The following is a 17,018-nucleotide window of genomic DNA, read 5'->3' on the forward strand; positions in this document are numbered from 1 at the left end:
CATTTGAATTTCTCTTCAAGGAGAAATAGGAATTCAATTATAGAAAACATTCTAAGGAATAACATGCCAATTTAAAGAAGTATAACAGTTTGGAATGTTGGAAAACTGGAGAGAAGTCCTAACTTGCATAAAATACAGAGGAACGTGTGAAAAAGAATTGTACAAAACAAGGCTGGCAAAGTACTTTGTAGGTTCTTAAATCAAGAAATCTAGACTTTATTAGATATGTAGTAGAAAAATCCAGATTTTTACCAATTAACTGATTTAATCAAGGGTATACATTTGTCCAGGATGTTTAAAAGAACACTTAAAGAAAGGGGATTGCTTAGGAGTTTATTGCAGTGCTCCAGGTAAGAAGTGGTGTGGGTCTGGACTAGTTGTAACAGCCTTCATGCCAAAATAAAGTAATGAGAGATTCCAAGGGGGGAGGGGGGTAGAATACCTTTGCTCTGCATACATAATTTTAATTACATACTTGCTAATGCTTTGTAAGAATCACCAATTTTTCCAGAGAAGAAGTGATAGTAAAGGGTATCTTGATATTAGTCAACTTAATCCAAAGATCTTTTCCTTTGTCTTTTCAGGTAAAAGTTGATTTCACTATCTTACCCTGAGGTGATTAGATTCTGGCAGACTGATTAACATTTATCAAGTTCACAAATGGTTTACATAATGCCAGTTCTTCATTCAGTTACTAAATATCTACTGACTATACTTCTTGACTATACACTGAGTTTTAATATAGTGTTACTTTCAGAGATGAGTATGATTACTGATCAAACTTATAACTATGACTACTGGATTTTCTTTTTTATATTTTTTAACTGCCTTTGAAGCTACTGGCTATTTTATTTTTCTAAAGTCAGTAAGCTTACTACTTATTCCCTCTGGCAGCTAAGTTTTCCTATTACTTTTCTTTCCTCATCCCCACCACTTCTAATTTTCTGAGGATCCAGATAATCCAATACTTGCTAGACTTCTTAGACTTGTGTTTTTGAAATGAGACTGGGCAAGTATCTTATATCATATATACCAATACGGTCCCAATGGATATGTGATCCAAATGGTATATATCACATAAAAATTAGAGAACAAGAGGAAATTTCCTCCATGTCTATGTGGGGGGTAGAGATGGTAGGGAATTATAAACCAAATAAGGAACAGAAGTTATCATAAAAATAAGAAAAGAAAAAGTTCAATGGGGGGAAACACTTTGTATCATATATCATAAATAAAATTATTGTATTCAAGCTATCTAGGGTTCAGAGATAAGTATATAAAACAAAGAAATGTTTTCCAAAATATAAGTAATCAGATATGAATATACAGTTTTCAAAATAACTTTCAACTGTCAACAATTATAAAAATAATATATTTAATAATATACTAAAAATAATAGTAGTAATAAACATGTAAATTACAAGAATTCTGAGAATTCACCTCATATTCATCAAATTACCAATAATAAAAGATAGAAATAATTTGTGTTGGGTACAGAATTACTATTTGTTCCTGGAGATAATACTATATTAAAGCTTAATATGGTTGGTCAATATCTTGCAAATTAATAATTGGCATTCTGGTTTATGAAAATCATTTGGAATTCTGTGGGAAATCTGACTAAGCTATGCTTTAAGTAGCTCATGTATTTACAAAAATATTCATAGCAAGCAGCACTGTTTGTGGTAGGAAAATATAGGATTAAAAGCAAATGTCATCAGTTGGAAGAAAGAGCAAATTTACTATATGATTCCAACAGGATATTATTGTATCATATAAGAAAGCACTCATATATCCATACACATACTCGTATGTGTGTGCATGCATGTATGTATAATATAAACCTCTCCTTAGCTATTATGTAAAGAGGGGAAATTATATTTTTACTTTCACTTCGTTAACATTCATTTCAGTGGTTTACTTTTCATTCAATAGCAATACCACTTTTAAGCTTTTAATGTAGTCATATAAATATCTATTTTTAAGTTATTAAAGCTTAAGACTATTCCAAGACTTCTAGGCTGGACACATATGTATTTCACATTTAACAGATGAATTTCTTTAAAAGGTTCTATAGGGCCTTTGAAAAATCATCTGGACAAATTGCTAAATCAAAATTTCTTCTATTAATTCAGAAAAGCAGAATTACTGTTGACAGAGAATCACAAATACTCCTGATGTCTGCTATGACTTTTTCAAAATGAGGAATTCTTAATAATAGACTGTGTTGTTATGATTGTCAAAGAAATTTCTTAGGTTGACAAAATCCACATTTTAATCTTTATTCCCCTTGTTGGCCTAGATTGAACGGGAAGCAATTATTTTAGATAACCTCCAAGAAGAATTCCCTGAGAGTACCAAGCCAAAGGAAGCAGCCACCAATGAGGAACTTTCTGAAGCTTTAGAATGTTTCTGCCAATATGAGGAGAATCTGGAGAGGGAGCAATTGCTATTTACTTTACTTCTTCACCGGATAAAAAATATCTTGAGTGTTCCTGAAAATTTGGAGACATCTGAATCTATTCCAGTATTGCAAGAAATTCTATCCATGCAAGATAGATGTATCAAGTAAGGTCCAATTATGTAAGATGAAATGGTTGAAAAATTAGTTGTGTATTTTAGATGTTGATTGGAGTTAAATTTAGAGTTTCTTAACGATGTAATGATGGAATAGAAGCAACCCCAAATAATGTAGATAAAATTGAATCATCAATGAGTGGGTAACAAAAGAGATTGGAACGTCTAATACCATAATTGATGGGGATATATATTCTACCCTGGTATTGCTCTGAGTGTGGGATCTGCAGTTTTTGTCTGGTGGGCACATCCAGTTTCAGAGGAAATTGGGATGAAAGGTATAGGGGACTTTCTTTCTAAAGATAGGTTTGCTTAATTTTCTTTGTCCTTAAGTTATCTTTTGTACAAGAAGGTCTAGACTTGTTAGAACTGCTGATGTAACCCATGCTGAAAAAAATGAAAGAGAAATTATATAACTGGAATATAAAAATTGGAAAAGAAGATAGCTTTGAGAAATATTTTATTTGGATTTCTGTTCATAATAATGACATATATGTTTATATATGACATGCAAATAATTGGTAAAATCATTACAGATTATATCCCTTTATTTAGAAAATGGGTGGTTAAGGGTGAGGGATTGGTATTTTGTTAATTGTTTAAATAAAACAACTCTTAGGGGGAAGAGGCTAAAGAAAACTGTTTATGCTATCTTTGATATTGTTTTTTTCTTTGTTTCAGGCTCTCTCAGAAAGCTCAAGCAAATAAAAAATTGGTACAGTTAGAAATTGAAGAGAGAAATAACATCAATAATGAAATAATTGCTTTGAGGAATACTTTTGAAAAAGTGACATCATCTTTCCATGATATGGAATTAGAAGAAGACCCAGATAAGGAAGAACATTTGGAGGTTAGTAATAGGTCATTGGCCAGGGGGAGCAATGCAATGTAATTTCAGTTGCAAGAAGCAAATGCTACTTTCTGGGGAGATAATCAATCTGTCACTATTAAGGTGTATGAAATGGTGTGTTGGTAAATATTTCCTAATTAACTCCAAAAAAGAATGTTTGCATGACGTACTTTTAAGCTTAATCTATTAATTATTAACATCTTCTCCATTCCTTTCTTAAATCTAAACAATCAAGAAAACAATAAATTAAGCTCTGGTATATAGAATTGACCAGTTTCCAAGTTGTAAGTGCTTAGACTGAAAATTTAACAATCAGCCCATTTTAAGCTAGAGCTAGTATAGCCCTGAATATATGATTAATTTATTTGGTCAAGATGTGTATCTGTCTATAGAGCTTGCAACTTATATACTGTGGTAATTGAGATGTAATAGGATTTATTTTTTAAGAGGGAGATTGGAGGGTCTTTAATTACTAGGAATATATGCCTATGACATTTATCTACCTTGATTTAGACATGAAAGAATTGAAAATGAACTCAGGAGGTCATGTGACTTCTTACAATGATGCTTCTCATTTCCTTAACACATTTCTATCTCGTCTCTTTTTGTTTACGGTCTTTGAGAATGGACTCAAGATTTATACTTATAGCAGAAAAGATAAGACATACAAATAACTGTAACATAAGCCATACACGATTAGTACCATATAAATAGCACAAACAAACTGTTGTAGAGGTTCAGAGGAAGGAGAAACCACCTGGAAAACCATCCTATAGAAGGTAGTATTTAAAGAACCTAGAAAACTAGTTGGGAATTCTGTAGTTTTAGATGATATAGAAGATTAGATCAGGTACAGGGAAATAATTAACATAGACATGAGAGAAGAAAATCACTGTAAGTGTTTATAGACCAGCAAGTAGTCTACAATTTCCCTTATTTAGGGAAGTGGTGGGAAAAACACATTCACTTAATATATCCTATGGGCTAAATAACTTTAGAGTTTTGTTTGTTTTCTTAGTATTTGCTCAAATGACCTATTTTCTATATCTTTCAACTTTTTGTTGTTGTTGCTTCTCCTTCAGATTCTAAATCCTATACATTGTCTTTTAGCTCTTTCTTTCTTTACTATGTCTCATCGACTTTAAATGATATTCCCATTCTCACATAGAAGGTAAATAGGGATCCTAGACAGATAACTGTAACAGAAAATTTTTTCTAAGCAGGTGTATTACATTTCAGACAGAAAGTGGCTGGTACTATAATATCTCTGGTTTACCACAGAAAATAATTTTTTGAATTTACATTTTGTGTGATGTGGACTTTTTATGTAAATGTTTTCTGAAAATAGATTATAAGATCATTGAAGGCTAGGACTGCTTTGTTTTTGTCTTTTTATCTCAGTCAAGCACAGTGCCTTGAATATAGTAGGCTCTTAATAACTGATATAAATTGAATTGAATATAGGACCCTGAAGGAAATCTTGTAATTATGTTAATACCATTCATTTGTATCTGTTGTCATGCTTTTTGAACATCAAGACTTTCCCTGTAAGATTATTGCTCCCATTTCATACAGTAATTGTTCAAAATTGTACCATTACCCTCAGAATCCCAAATGCAACCTACCATTCTCTGTCTTTTCTTAGATGACAACATTGATTCCTATTTTACTGAGACCTCAGCCATCTTCTTGACCTATATACATTAATTTTTCCTCTGTTTATTCAGCAAAGATATACCAGGCACCTATTAAAGCATAGTTCTGTCTTAGGCATTGAGAAAAATAAAATTTTCTCATGGGCCCTTCCTTTAGGGAGCCCACAATTTAGCTGATAACTAACATTCAATATCACATGATAGTTTCTTTAGATATCTTGAAATCAAAAATCCTAATGGACAAAGTACTCACTGATTGAATCAGGGTAAGCTTCATAGGAAAATTGGAATTATTATCTCCTTTCTCTCCTCCATCCCTTGTTCCTTGAAAGAAGGGATTGATCAATACCTTCTTTGTTCTTTGATTTTTGCCTTCTATGATCTTGCACTCTCGTGTCCTCCTTTTTTTCTAACATACTCCTTAATTTGATGCTTTTTTCCCTTCTGCTCCCTAAATGGATATATCTACCAAGACTCAGACCTTGACTACATATTAGTATCCATTATTTTATGGTGAGATCTCATCTAGTACAACAATTGCAGTGATTATTTTTATATAAGTATCTTCCAGGTTTCTCATCTTTGGTCTTGTCTTTTTTCTTTCCTCCAGACCCATATCTCCAAATCCTTACCAAACCAATTAAGTATCATGTTGGCATCTTAAAATCTATATTTCTTTTTTTTGTCCAAAAATTATTTTTATATAATGTTATCACAGGCATTGGTTTTTTTTTGTTTGTTTGTTTTGTTTTGTTTCTCTTCCCAGATTATTTTTACCTTTCGAATATAATCCTTCCTTTGCAACAACAACAACAAAATTCGGTTCTGCACATATATATTGTACCTAGGATATACTATAAGATATTTAATATGTATGGGAATGCCTGCCATCTAGGGGAGGGGGTGGAGGGAAGGAGGGGAAAAACTCGGAACAGAAGGGAGTACAAGGGATAATGTTGTAAAAAAAAAAATTACCTATGCATAGGTACTATCAAAGAAAATGTTATAATTATAAAAATTAATAAAAAACAAAGAAAGAAAAAAATAATGTTATCACAGCCATTTTCCCTCACATTTTCTCCCTTCTTTAAGTCTTCTTTATAAAACAAAACCAAAACCATTTAAGACTAACAAAACAACAGCAGATGTTTTTGATAGTCTATTTTCTTATTTCTCTAAGATCGAGTTTTTGTTACAATTCATCATAATTTAGTTGCTTTTTAGTGTTTTTAACATCTGTATTATTGCAGCAATTGATTATGTTGTTTTTTTGGTTCTGCTTTTTCACTCTACAACATTTCATGTGAGTCCTCCCATGTTTCTCTGTATTCTGTATATTCATCATATTTTATGGCACAATAATATTTTATTATATTACATTTTATATACCATAATTTGTTCAGCCACTCCACAATTACTTATCCTTATTTTGTTTCCAAATTATACAGTTTAAAAACCAAACTCATCATGCTCTGTCCAAAGTCGACCCTTATCCTAACTTCCTTATTTCTGTTAATGGCATATCTGTTAATCTTACCCCATTGCAATGGAGTAAAGTTTGATCTTTGTGATAAGAATGGTCATCTATTGTTACAATGGCCATTCTCTTTGGCAAAAGGTAGGTTTATTTAAGAGAAGAAGTTACAGACAAAATGAAGAGATATAAGACACACCAGGAATGGTAAATAAGAAATAGAGTTGGGAGTGCATATAGTTAACAAGGAAAAAGGTTTTTGTTTGTTTGTTTGTTTTTGTTTTTGTTTTTTAGCAATTAATGATGGAAAAGAGAAGTTCCTTAGTGGAGAGAGAAAGGGTATACTTGAGATGGGAGTATGCCATTAACTGACAGACTAAAGCATAAAAAAATTTAGTACCCTAAGAGAGTTAGTTAGCAATAAGAAGGAGAAAGACACTATGAGGCATGGTGGAGCAATAAGAAAAAAGACTCCACGTGGCATGTGGGAAGGGAAAGACATTATATGACAGAAAACCATGGCAGACTTAGTCATGGGCAGATTTATAAAGGAAATTTAACCTGGATTGACATAACTTGGATTTCTGATTGGACCCAGCAAAGTGGGTCTCTGTAAAGGGTTGGATTGTAAGGTTAAACTGGTACCCATCAGTGCCCTTCTGTGATTGTCTTAGGGAGTAATTTTATCAATACTTCAGGCTCTCTCAGTCAACCCCACCTAGTAACTCAGGACATCATCAGTACTACCATTCTTCTCTTTACTCAGGAGCAAAAACTTAGTCATTATTGATTTCTTTCTCTCCTCACTTTCCCACATGCATCTAGCAGCTAAGCCCTCTCAACTGTACTTTTGAAATGTCATTTAAATCTATCCTACTCTTTTAGTACTCACTTTGAACATGATAGTTCAGACCCTCTTTACCAAGAGGTATAGAATCTATAGTATCATGGTAACCTCCTAATTGGTCTTCCTATCTCCAGTCTTTCCTTACTCCATTCCTATATAGTGCCATTAGATTAATCTACTTAATACATACATACTCTAGAAAACTTCAGTGAGTCCCTTTGGAGTTGTGACTTTTGGTTAACATTCACAATGCCAATCAAATAAAGGCTAGGTTTTATAGCTTGTAATTTAAGGTTCACTTTAACTTTCAACTTAACTTATAACTTCAACTTAACATTCCAGTTCTCTTTCTTACTACTCCTCTTCAACTATGTATGACACTTTAGCTGAAATTTACTCTCTCTTGTTCTCTGAACAATCCCTTTGTCTTGCCATCTCCATTTCCTTTCTATATCAGACTCCTTGAGTAAAAAGAACACGTTTTATGTTATGTATCTTTGTATCTCCCTCAGTACCTTTCAATTTATAGGCCTAATTAATGTTTGATGATCGAACTGGGGAATAGAGAAGATGATTTTAAACTATACCATTTCTAAAGGCATTGTTAGTCCTTCATTTTCAAAAAGCTCTATGATATCAGGAAGGAGATGCCATAACTTGCAAATGAATTGGATTTAAGTGAGGGAAGGCTATGCAGAGTCACAGCCTCACTCACTCCTCCAGAGTTATATGGGTCCAGTGGCAAAGTATAGATTAGGATGACTGGAGATAGCCTCAGATGCAATGGGAGACCTTGACCTTTTTAAGCTAAGATCTTTTCTACATCTTACTTTGTCTGTGATTAAGGCTGGATTAAAAGGGAAGCAAAGAATGGCCTCTTTTATCTAGTCAAAAAATAAAAAATTAAATAAATCTGGGAAGGGAAGATCTTCAGGATTTCTGACTAAAATAAACAATTGCAGTTTACACTCACTCTCAGTCTTCAGAATCCAAACAATGACCAAATGAGGCTTGATCTGGGACCAAGTGTGGGCCTCAGTGAAAATCAAAGTGACTTGGGTTTAAGGCATATTAATTTTTTTTAAAAATCTAGCCTATAAACCCCAAGATATTTTGCTAGGCTTCAGCAATCAAAATTTATATTCCTTTGGGCAGAGCATCTACAAAGAAGAATATGATTCCCTTTGTGGATAGAGGGAAAAGAAGAAGAAAGATGGAAAGATGGAACGAAGGGAAAAAAGGAAGGCAGGCAGACAGGCATTATGTATACTGTAAATATAACAAAATAATACATATAATAAAATATGTTTCATTGGTGAATCAGATCAATATCTTTGTTTTGTGATAATTAGCAAATAGCAGACTAAGACATTGAAATTACTTGTATACATTAGATTAGACTTGGCTTTTTTCCCAGCTAACTGTGGAGCTGCCCACACAGTGAGGTTCACGTAGGCACTAATTTCTTAAACTATTGTAAATTTAGACAAAGTGGCAAACTCTCTCTGAGTCAGAAGAATCTTTTAGGTAACAATCTTCAATCAGTTTTTAAGTTACATTCAAAAGTTCTGTGCTGTTTGTAACTGAAGCTGTTTTGTTATAGTATAGTGAGAAAAGAAACTTAATTTCACTTATTAAAAGGATCATCATGGGAAAAGTATCGACGGAGATCTCTGAATGAAGAGAATCCCTCATAGACTGCATATAAGACAAAATATTACATAATTATGTGGGCAATTCAGACTCCCAAGTCCTTTTTTGTCTGAATTACTATGATAATTACATAACTTTCTGCTTAACTTTGCTTGTACAGAGTTGGCTGATATTCAAGATAAAAGATGAGGGCTTGGTAGTCAAAATTTAAAAAAAATAACTCAATGATAAATGATCACATAGAATAATTAAAATGAAATTGTTCTTCAGGGTAATGCCTTGGTCCATTAACAAGATTAATAACTAATTCTTCCCCAAATAGTGAAAAGGCCCCTGTAAAGTTACAAAGTATTTTTCCACCTGATCTTGGGGAAAGTTTCCCAAACAAATGAGTTTCTCTTTTATAATTGCTGCAAGGGAAACTTAGATCAGATTTTCTTTCTAGGCCACAACCAATAGACTGTTTGTTCAAGTTGCTTTTATCTCTTAAAACCCACATTCTTCCTGTGGAACTGGAACCCTTAGTTTTGAAAGAGTTGGGCTCACTGTGCTGTATAATTACATGAAAGCAGACACTTTTGCTTCAAGCTTCTAGCTTTTAGTGGCTTTGCATCATTGTTATGATAATGTAGGAAGAACCATAAATGGCAACAAGTTAATAAAAACTTCTGAAAACTTTTGCTCTGAGCAGGTTTTTTATATCAGGAATGCTACAAAGATAAAGTTAAATCATAGTGGCACTTTGGAAGTGCAGAGATGTTGTAATGTCTTTTTATAACAATGGGTTGACATTATGAAGAGATATCAAGTTTAATTCTTACGAATGAAAAGGCATCATCTGACTAAACAGAGCATCTCTCAGGTTTAATCAGCTTATATGAATAGTAGAGTTTTGTCATGCAAAAGATGCTCATTTAAATCATAAGGATGTTCTCTGAAACTACTTTCAGTTTTAGAGTTAAACTTTTCCTGTGTCTTGTTAGTACTGAAAACCCTCTTTAATGTTTTAAGGCTCTTCAGAGAATAATTGACAAAGAGAAGCTAGCACTTGAGAATATTATGGAAAAACTCCGAATCAAGTATTCTGAGATGTATACCATAGTTCCTGCAGAGATTGAGTGCCAGATGGAAGAATGCAAAAAAACTTTAGAAGACATAGATGAGAAGGTAATGATGTTTGTGGCAGCATTGTTCATTCCTGGGTTTATCTCTCATTTATGCAATAGAGGAAGCAATGTGCCTTTCAATAAAAATATAATTGGGTTCACATTTTCATTTTACTTGCCTTTTCATTTATGAATATATGCTTTTTTATGGCTCGGCTAAGTGAAAATTTTGTGATTGGAAACTGAACTCTAAAGCAGTTTCAAGTGACAGAAATAAGAGACCAGAATAATCTGTACATTTTTTTTTCTCCTTGTGCTTCAATCTTTATTTAGGATGCTCCTAATTAGTGTGAGGTACAATTTCATTACTCTTCATAATAGACCTGAATCATAGATTTTTGTCTTAAAACATGTATGTTTTTAGCTTTTTAAAGCAATTCAAAAGTTCTGAAAAAAGGAATTTTAGAGTAAATTTGAATACACTTTACACCCGAAGTCAGATAGGAAGATAGGGAAGACTCTAACATATTGAGGAGAGAACAAAGAAAGTCAGAGTTCATTTTATCATGGTTTTTTTTTAAATGGCCAGCCCAAAAGATGAAATGTTTATAAATAACTGCCATCCTTCCTGCTTTTCCCCTCTTCTGATTTAGTTCAGGTTTCACAGATACTGATTTCAGATATTCCTAAAATAAATGATAATTATATGATAATTATACATATATATAATAAGTAAAATGTTTATTAATGCCAAAAATTAAGTTAAATTGGTGAAATTAGTAACATCTTAATATAACGTGCACTCTATCATATTTCCTATCATATTTATACTAAAGAAGCATGAATATAAAACTAAGTAATTTATAGATATGAGTATTACATCTGCAATGTCAAAAATGTATATAATAGTGTTCTCAGATATTAATTATATAAGCTACAATTCACCTCTCTACTAGTATTCATTTAACAGCAAACCATATCCTTTTGGCACATAGGATGTTTTGGTGGCTTCTAAAGCATCAGGGATTATTGTCTTCATTAGAAGAGAATATCTTTACTTACAGATCAAACTAAATATTATTCTATTACAAATAGCATGTGTAATTCCTTGGAAAAGTCACTCAAAAGCCCCTAGAATATTTCATAGCTGGACTTCTAAAAGATTCCACTTGTAATTTAGACCATAGATACATTTATAAAAGATAATAGCTAACGGTTTTCATCTGACAGTAGAAACTATAACCTTCCATTGTAATTCAGATTGCTGTTTGTGTTTCTTAAGTCATGGTGTGTTTTTTTACAGTTCACTTAAGGGTATATATTTAATATAGGTATATTATCCATGCAAAGTTACCCCCTCCCCACAATAACAAAAATAACAAAACTGTTTTCTGTTTGAAGTGGAAATTTTTTTCTGATAAAACTGGCAGATGGTATTTATAGTGTTGTTTAGTGGGAAGAATCTGGAAACAGACAAGAGTGTTTTCGTTTCTGGTTCTGCTGTTAACTTTAGGCAAATAATTTATCCTCTTTGTTTCTTGTAAAAGGATATCGTAAGGCTCAGATGAAAAATTGCAAAAGTAATTTGTAAAGTTAAAAAGTACCAGACAAAAATAAGATATCATCATTACTTATTTTAGTAGCTACATCAAGATTCCCTATCAATGTAATTTTCAAAAGGAATGAATCCTCCTGGGATATTTGAAGTAACACATTTGTCATTAATCTCCTAGAGATAAGTTATTTTCTTTTAGGAATAATTCAGGTAGAAAATTATGCTGCTCAATAAGTAGGCTTTGATTGTTATGAAGAAAAACACTAAATATATTAAGCAGCATATATTTTCAAGTGTCAGTTCAAAAGTATATTGTTTCAGCCAAATGAATATTAGGGTAGAAATCATATTTTCTTTGCCTTGCTTTGGAATAAGTTTAATTTTATTAGAAATGTTGAACTTGTATGCTTAGCTATTATAGGAAGTCAAGATAACAAATCATAATTTATTTCTAAAATTTACATTGTGAGGCAAACTGTATTTTTTTACTATTGTAGGTAATATTTCTGATATTTTAAACAGAATATATCTTCTATAGCATTTGGCATGGATTTGAATAGTCAATTTAGTGGAGAAAATTATTTTTCAACACCAAATAGGCCATATCAATATAAACATCTCATCTAGGGAAAAAAAAAAAAAAAAACTAGTTTTTGAGGTGATTGTGCAAATTTGCATGACAAAGTGACTACCCTCTTTCTACCTTCAGACTACCCTTTATCAGGGAATAAATGGATAGGATGCTGAATTGTCTCTATATGTTGAATAAGACTTTTCTCTTTTTATAATAGATTAGAAATGAAGTGTTGAAGAATTCACCTTCTTATGTGATGAGTAGAAAAATAGAAGAAATTAATCTTGGGCTTCAGAATGTTGAAAAGATGTTACAACAGAAGAGCAGAAATATCGAGCAAGCTCAAGAAATTCAAAAGGTAATGTCCTAATTTTTCCCTTTCAGGCAGGGATTTTGATGATTTTTGATGTGTATTCCACAATTTGATTCATTCAGGAGCTATCTGGTATTCAGTACGCGTTTCCTGCTACTTTCAACTAATAGAATATTTCTTGGACTTCTTGTACCTTGTGTGACACATAGACACTGGGCCCAATTCACAAGGCATGTGTTTGCTGGAATTATGGCAGTACTAGAAACTTGTAATGGTGACTAAGTTTTCCTGTTGAAAAAGAAGATTACATTGTTTCATACATCATGTGATGAGAATTGGATCCTTATTAGAGTACATTGACTTGTAAATTTGTGGGTCCTTCAGGAAACTTAATTGAATTTATTTGATACTCTAGCCTGCAAAGATTATTTTGACCCTGACTCCTTCATCCTGTGTCAACTATCTCTCTAACTTTATGTCATCTTCAAATTTTATAAAAATACCCTTATGTTTTTGAGGATGCCAAGTAGGTGATGGTTGTTTTTAAAATTCATTTGTGATAAAAATGTTAAACATCGCAGAGTCAAGTAATGATCTTACTGGCCATGGTGACTGAACCAATAATGGCTGTTCTTTGTGTCCAGACATGAATTCTGATTTCATTTAATTGTATTGTCATTTAATTCCTCCCCCTCCTTTCTTTCTTCCTCCCTTTGTGTTTTCTAAAAAAATTCAAGAGATAATTTATCAAATGTTTTCCTGAAAGATAAATAAATTATGTTTACAATATTCTTGATCTATTTTAATAGTTTTTATTTACCAGATATATGCATGAGTAATTTTACAACATTGACAATTACCAAACCTTTTGTTCTAATTTTTCCCTTCCTTCCCCCCCACCCAGATGGCAGGTTGACCAGTACATGTTAAATATGTTAAAGTATAAATTAAATGCAATATATGTATACATGTCCAAACAGTTGTTTTGCTTGTACAAAAAGAATCTGACTTTGAAATAGTGTACAATTAGCCTGTGAAGGAAATCCAAAATGCAGGCGGACAAAAATAGGGGTATTGGGAATTCTATATAATGGTTCATAGTCGTTTCCCAGAGTTCTTTCGCTGGGTGAAGCTGGTTCAGTTCATTACTGCTCTATTGGAACTGATTCGGTTCATCTCGTTGTTGGAGAGGGCCACATCCATCAGAATTGATCATCATACAGTATTGTTGTTGAAGTATACAACGATCTCCTGGTCCTTCCCATTTCACTCAGCATCAATTCATATAAATCTCTCCAGGCCTTTCTGAGATCATCCTGTCCATATATTGAGTACTACTCCTAGAATCAGGGAGATTTTAATTCAAATTCTGTTTCAAGCACTTACTAGCTATATGATGCCGATCATCTTACTTAATCTTTATCTGCCTCAGTTTCCTCAACTCTAAAATGAGGGTAGTAATAGCACCCACTTCCCATGGTTGTTGTGAAGATTAACTAATATTTCTAAAACATTTAGCAGTGCCTGGTATATGGTAAATACATAATTAATACTAGTGAAGAAGCAGGTCTTTGGATTTAAGGCACTGAAGAATTGAAAGGTTAGGAAGTTTGAGGTAGCATCAAGATGATATGCTGAAGTTTCCTAATATTAACGTAGGTGTTGAGTAGGAGGACAGAAACACAAGTGCTGATCTTTTTGGTATGACCTGGATCCTGATTTAAAACAGCCACCATAATTTGAATTGATTGGAAGTTTTGATACTATGAACTTCTAAGAGAATGGTGCTAGGTCCTGATCACTGAGTGATGATGGTAAAAGAAGACACTGAAAGTGTTAAGTGGAAGTAAAGTGCATCTTGTCTCCCTCTTTGTGATGAGTATGTTGGGAGACATGGGTGAATGTGGCTAGAAATAGAGAGGAGGACCAGGAATGTAATATATACACTCTGACTTTCTTCTGATTTTCTTCTACAGAAAATGTGGGATGAACTAGACCTCTGGCATTCTAAATTAAATGAATTAGATTCTGAAGTCCAGGATATAGTTGAACAGGACCCAGGACAGGCCCAAGAATGGATGGATAACTTAATGGTTCCTTTTCAACAGTATCAGCAGGTGTCACAGAAAGCAGAGCATAGAACTTCCCAGTTAAATAAGGTGAGTCTATGACATCTGGACAGCAGAAGACTGATGATCTATAAAGTAGCAAAAAAAGATTGTTTTTCAGGGCTGCTCTTTAAACTTGTTTTTTTTTTAAAGATGTTTTTGATTATTCTAATATAATTGATTTCCTGTGTTTTTCTATGTAATTCGTAATAAATTTAAAAGTACTGTATTGAGTGGGTGTCTATAATCTTCACCAAACCTATGAAAGTAGAGTTTGTGACAGAAAAAAAAAGTTAAAAAGACTGGTGGATTTTAAATAAATCATTGTTTTTATTTGATGTCTTTATATCCACCAAAATAAGAGGAATAGATTCATATATATTTGTGGTTAATCCTTGATTTCTGAATTATGAAAATATACTTAAAATCAAAAACATATTTTGACAATTATTACAATGTTCTTTTCCCAGGCCACACTTAAAATGGAGGAATACAATGACCTTTTAAGAAATACTGAGACTTGGGTAGAAAACACCAGTAGTTTGCTAGATGGTCCTACTGACTATAGTTCTTCAAAGGCCTTGAGTCACCATGCTAATATCCTGCAGGTAGGTGTTTGTTTTCTGAGGCTCTATCTGAGTTTTATGTTCCCTTCCAGTTTTCAAATTCTATGGTTCTGTGCTTTACATCACTTTTAGTACTGCCTAAACTATAAACTTGTATTGTTGGAGGAAGGAAGGAAAGAGAAAAGAAGGGAGAGAGGAGGTAGGGGAGAAAGGAAGGACTGAAGGAAGGAAGGGAGGAAGAAAGAAAAAGAAAATAAGGAAGGAAAGAAGAAAGGGAAAGAAGGAGAAAGGAATGTCCATAATGAGGTCTATAATTAGAACACAATTCCAATATGCTGAGAATTCATTTAATTTTCATCTGGTAAATATATTTTCTTCCTTTTATATTGTTTAAGGAAAATATGAAGTCCTAAGATAAGAATTATTTTATAGAATTTAATTTTATTGTTGCTTCCAAAGAAAAGCATAACGATATCCTAAGCAAAATTCTAAATCTGGAATTATAACTTTAAATTATTATAATATCTAGTACCGTACCTAGTGCATAGTAGAAGCTTAATAAACCTTGTTTAATTGGCCATTTGATGTTCTGAATCACCCAAAATATTATTTCTATTAGCTAAGATACTATGATTGAAACATGATCTTTTTTTTTTTTTTCATAAGCTGGTTTATCTTCCTCTTCCCAGTTGGAATTTCTTTCAGCATGTTGTCCCAGTTGATTGTCATTCCATTGGACACTTCTAAAAATGTCAGCTTTTTTCCTAGTCAGCTCAGTAGTTCAGTCTAGGAGTTAAGTGGGTTTACTAAATTAGGAGACAAAGTTGGTGCCTATTCTCCTACAAGCTTGAATGGCCAGTATTACATTGTCCAGGACAGAATAGATAATACTTGCTGGTTTTGTGCTGCCTTCTGCTGATATAACTGTGGAACTGCCATTTGTACCCTTCAGGAAATACTTTTGCTGAGAAAAGATTCTTAGTTATCCTCTCTCTGGTGTTGTTTAAAGAAAAAGTTAAAAAAGAAAAAGAAGGAAGAGAGATAGAAAAAGATAGGATACCTGAAATTCATCTGAAGTTCAGAAGGGCTTTCTAATGGAGTAATTCTTGGGAATTTTACTGCTGGGAAATCACTTCATATTTTTTCCCATATAAACTACTACATATTTTATGTGGGAGAAAAATGTAGTTTTGTTTCTTTAGTTGTTGTTTTTTTGTGTGTGTGGAGAATGTGCAAATAATCATCCTGGTTTCTTATCTTTAAAAATGTTCTTTAAATTCGACTTATAACTTCTATCTGTTTTCATTTGCAAAAGCAGGTTCCAAAGGCACATGGTTGGACATATATATATTTTAAATGTAATTAAAGCAAATTTATCAGGAATCTCTACTGCTATAGAAAATGTCACAGATTCTGTGTAAAGCTTAAACTACCCAGACTAATAATTAATATTTATGTAGTTTTTAAAGTATATACACACACACTCATATATATGTGTGCATATATATATGTATATATATACCCACAACACATATGTGTATAATGGAAATAATAATATTTGTAATACCTATTTCACAGAATGGTTGTATTTTTTAAAATAAGTGAACAATATAGTAAATATTAGTATTATATGCATTGACTTATTAACTATTAGACCATATGAGCTGAGTGATTCTTTCTAGCTTTAAAATTCCATTATTCTGTAGTTTTTACTATTCTTTTTATTATTATTATTGTTCA

At 32.5% G+C, this 17,018-nt stretch overlaps 1 protein-coding gene across 4 annotated transcripts in view; it reads left to right on the forward strand.

The window, feature by feature from the left end:
• Window positions 1–17,018, forward strand: part of SYNE2 (spectrin repeat containing nuclear envelope protein 2) — a 385,421-nt gene that overhangs the window by 200,630 nt on the left and 167,773 nt on the right. For all 4 annotated transcript variants that reach the window (XM_074290333.1, XM_074290335.1, XM_074290334.1 and 1 more), the window contains exons 56-61: window positions 2,303–2,568; window positions 3,259–3,427; window positions 10,068–10,223; window positions 12,509–12,649; window positions 14,581–14,763; window positions 15,183–15,320. In XM_074290333.1, the coding sequence (XP_074146434.1) occupies window positions 2,303–2,568; window positions 3,259–3,427; window positions 10,068–10,223; window positions 12,509–12,649; window positions 14,581–14,763; window positions 15,183–15,320 (1,053 nt within the window). The remainder of the gene's footprint in view (window positions 1–2,302; window positions 2,569–3,258; window positions 3,428–10,067; window positions 10,224–12,508; window positions 12,650–14,580; window positions 14,764–15,182; window positions 15,321–17,018) is intronic.

Source organism: Sminthopsis crassicaudata, chromosome 2 (assembly GCF_048593235.1).
Source record: "Sminthopsis crassicaudata isolate SCR6 chromosome 2, ASM4859323v1, whole genome shotgun sequence".
In the NCBI taxonomy this organism is placed as follows: Eukaryota; Metazoa; Chordata; class Mammalia; order Dasyuromorphia; family Dasyuridae; genus Sminthopsis; species Sminthopsis crassicaudata.